Source organism: Verticillium dahliae, genomic scaffold, assembly GCF_000150675.1.
Source record: "Verticillium dahliae VdLs.17 supercont1.13 genomic scaffold, whole genome shotgun sequence".
NCBI classification, from domain to species: Eukaryota; Fungi; Ascomycota; class Sordariomycetes; order Glomerellales; family Plectosphaerellaceae; genus Verticillium; species Verticillium dahliae.
In genome coordinates this window covers 572,758-576,056 of record NW_009276944.1, presented here as the reverse complement: position 1 = coordinate 576,056, position 3,299 = coordinate 572,758, and the positions used below count along the sequence as shown (strand labels likewise).

General features: G+C 57.5%; 1 protein-coding gene across 1 annotated transcript; it reads right to left on the bottom strand.

Annotated features, from left to right (window-relative positions):
• Positions 1-570: 570 nt before the first annotated feature.
• On the bottom strand, positions 571-1,725 carry VDAG_06129 (uncharacterized protein; the record flags this gene model as incomplete). The annotated part of the gene is made up of 1 exon (XM_009659143.1): positions 571-1,725. The coding sequence occupies one exon, from the start codon at positions 1,723-1,725 to the stop codon at positions 571-573; it is 1,155 nt and encodes a 384-aa protein (XP_009657438.1).
• Between the last annotated feature and the right edge of the window lie 1,574 nt (positions 1,726-3,299).

Here is a 3,299-nt window from a genome sequence, read left to right as displayed (position 1 = left end):
AGCAGGGGACATGGCCCACCGCACGACTCTCGCAAAAGGACGCGGTTGGCTATTGCGCTCCAGGTAAGCTTTTTTCTTTGCATGTTGATCTCTTCGAAACGACCCTCCATCCCGGGACCCCGAGAGTCAGGCCCTGCGCTCATCATCATCGACGACGACGCAGGGCCGTTTTCGTGATCGATGGCACCCTGCGTGTCCCGCCCGCGGCACTGCTCGCGCGGTGCCAGGTTGCAGGGCGCTCGGTTGATCCGGGACGGACGGGATCTCGATGGGACGAGGTCGCACCCGCCCTCTGGTCTTGGGGCAAGGTGACATTGGAAGGGACAGGGATCGGAGGAGGGGAGAAAGGGTTGCAGAGGAGAAACGGCGAGGAGACAGTACTGGCGCATTGTGTGTTGTGCCAAGCTGGGCCAGTCGAGTCGCGCCGCGCCCTTGGGGATGCAATGTGCAACTATGTTTTCCACCCTTGTCGCGAGTCAACATGTGCTTCTGCTTGTGCTTCAGTCTCTGCTGCAAGAGGAACGCTCCGTGTGGATGCGAGTCGTGATGGTGCACACTCCCCTCATCAACTCACTCGTCGACGGCCTCGACATCGGCCCCCGGGTTCGGCATCTGCGTCGAGCTGATCCAGTTCTCCATGACGGCCTGACCAGCGGGCGCAGCAGCCCCTGGCGCAGCAGACGCAGCGGACCGCCCCGAGGCTGCCGGGGCCCTGTGCGTGTCGCGCCTCTTGACCACGAGGCACAGCACGCGTCCGTGGATGGCAAAGCCGTCAAACGAGACGTCCATGGCCATCTTCTTCTTGTCGTCGCCGTCGCCGTCGTCGTCGTCGTCCTGGTGGTCGTGACCGCCACGTGCGCCGCCCACCGCCTTCTCGGCACCCTCGGGAAGACGCTCGTCCTGCTTTCTCCGACGCTTCGAGGGCGGTGACGCCTCGGAGTCGTCGGCATGGTCGTCTACGAAGAGACCGTCGTTGATTTCGTCGTCTTCGTTTTCGCCGTCGTTGGCCTTGTCGTCGGCCTTTTCGTCGGTCTTTTCGTCGGCCCGCTCACCGCCAGGCTCGTCATCCGATGTCGACGCAAACTCGTCGTCGCCAGGGACGCCCGTGTGGGAGAAGGCACGGCGTCGCTTGGCGGGTCGCGCAGGCGGTGCCGCGTCGTCTTGGCGCGTGGGAATCTCGGCCAGCGCCGCCACGGCATCTTCGTCATCCGACTCTTCGCGAATGACGACGGTGCCCTGCTGCTGCTGCTGCTGCTGCTGCTGCTGCTTCTGCTCCTGCTTCTGCTGCTGCCGCCCCAGGAAGGCCTCGACGTCGACGGGCGCGGCATTCGTCTCGGCAATGAGGCGGCCCTGCACGCCGGGTCCCCCGCGGGCGGCGTCGTCCGCGCCCTTGTCGCCCTTGTCGCGAAAGCGGCGCTGCTTCGCGAGCAGGGCGTGGCGCGTCGGCGTCTCGGTCAGGAAGACGGAGACCTCGAAGCCGTCGCCGGCGACGACGTCTTTGATCTGGCGCCGCTTGGTCGTCTTCTTGCGGTGGGCGCGGGCGCGGGCCTGCTCCTCGCGCAGCTTGGGCAGCACGAGGGGCCGCACGGCGTCCATGACGCGCGGCAGCACGGGGTCGCGCGGGTGCAGCAGCCACGAGGCGGCGAGGGCCGGGTTGTCGAGGTAGATGCGGCATTCGAGGACCGAGTATTTGGTGATGCGGAGGTAGCGGCGGACGGGGGCCATGGCGTTTTTTTTTTTCCTTTTTCCTTTGGGGCCCTCGCTTGAGTCTGATCGTGGGGGATTTTCGCTGCTTCGCTTTCGCTGCTTCGGTGATAATGTCGAGATGGAGGTGCAAAAGGCAGAGCATCGGCTGAGGCGTAGAGAGGGACGCGACGGGCCATGACGATGATGACGGCTGTGGACCCTGACGCCCCACTGGAGCTTCGCTGCCTGGCGCTGGCGCTCCATGTCCGTGCGTGGGAGCATCGCCTGAAGCTGTTGTGACTTTATCCAGCGGCTGTTTAATCGTAGGAGTTTGCAGGAGTGTATCAGATATTTATTTGGAGTATTCAGTGTCATGTAGCGTCCTGGCTCGATATGGTGGCATTGGATTGACAGAGTATACCATGAACTTCATTGTCCAGGACCAGACTCCTGGTCACCCTATCCGTATCATGCCAGTAGTCAACATCACTTTCTATCCCTTCCGTGCCCAGATTTAGCCTCAGTACTTCGTATGATCGACAGCCGAGGAGCAGTACATAGCAATTTCCAATAGAACTGAAGAATATAGCGCGCAGTACATCTAGATGCCCATACAGTGCCTATATTTAGGGGCATATTCGCCTCAATCATGTAGGAGCTTATACTTGCGGAGATCCACCTTGAGGCTCTTTCCGAGGCCAAATTTGGGGACTAAAGGGATCAAACGACTTTGAGGAGTAGTAGCAGGATAAGACACAGGCAAGGGCGACTTGAGCCGCACTCTTCGTCCTACTCTACATCCGCCAAACACTGGTATCAGACAGACGGCCAACTTTGCAACTCTCTCAACTCGCATGTCTCCAATCAATGAATCCTTCTACTATACGTTGCATTGGCTTAACCTAATAAAGGTAGACTTGTCCTTGATATGTCGCCGGTGATTGAATCAAGAGAATTCCAGAGCAAAGTAGGCTCACCTTGAAGGCGTGTGGCTTTTTATCACGCCTGGGCAGGTCATGGCGTGGTGTGGGAGTTTGGAGGATGCTTCGCCCATGTCCTGTACTGGATGCCTATGCGAGGCATTGATAAAATCAAGCTACGATTTGATAATTGGAATCACTTACTGTGCCAAGCTTGGTCTACTGAGAAGGTCCTTGGGCAACTGTCTTACAGCCGGCAGCTATAAGCTAGGTTGTGACATGGGTCTATATATAACGCTTGCTGCTGGCCTGGCTGATGAGGTGTTTTGGGCATATATAAAGTCAGAGACGAGGAGATGACATGGCAGAAATGAATAGGATATATTCCTTAGAGAGTAACACCTATTCATTTCTGCCATGTCATCTGCTCGTCTCTGACTTTATATAGGGTTGATAGAGGGCGGTGAGCTAATTGAGCACAAAGGTCTGTATCCGGAGGTGACCTTGACTTGACTTTGAGGGTCTTGAAAGAGAAAAATGAAATGAAAAAAAAAACATTGTGCAGAATGCAGAGTCAGAGTGCAGTTTTCTTTTCTTTTTTTCTCTTTCTGGGCCCTTGATGCATTCGTCAACCAGGAGAAGTTACACCAGAAACTACAGATGGATGTCCCTCAACCTGCCGCTCACAATGCC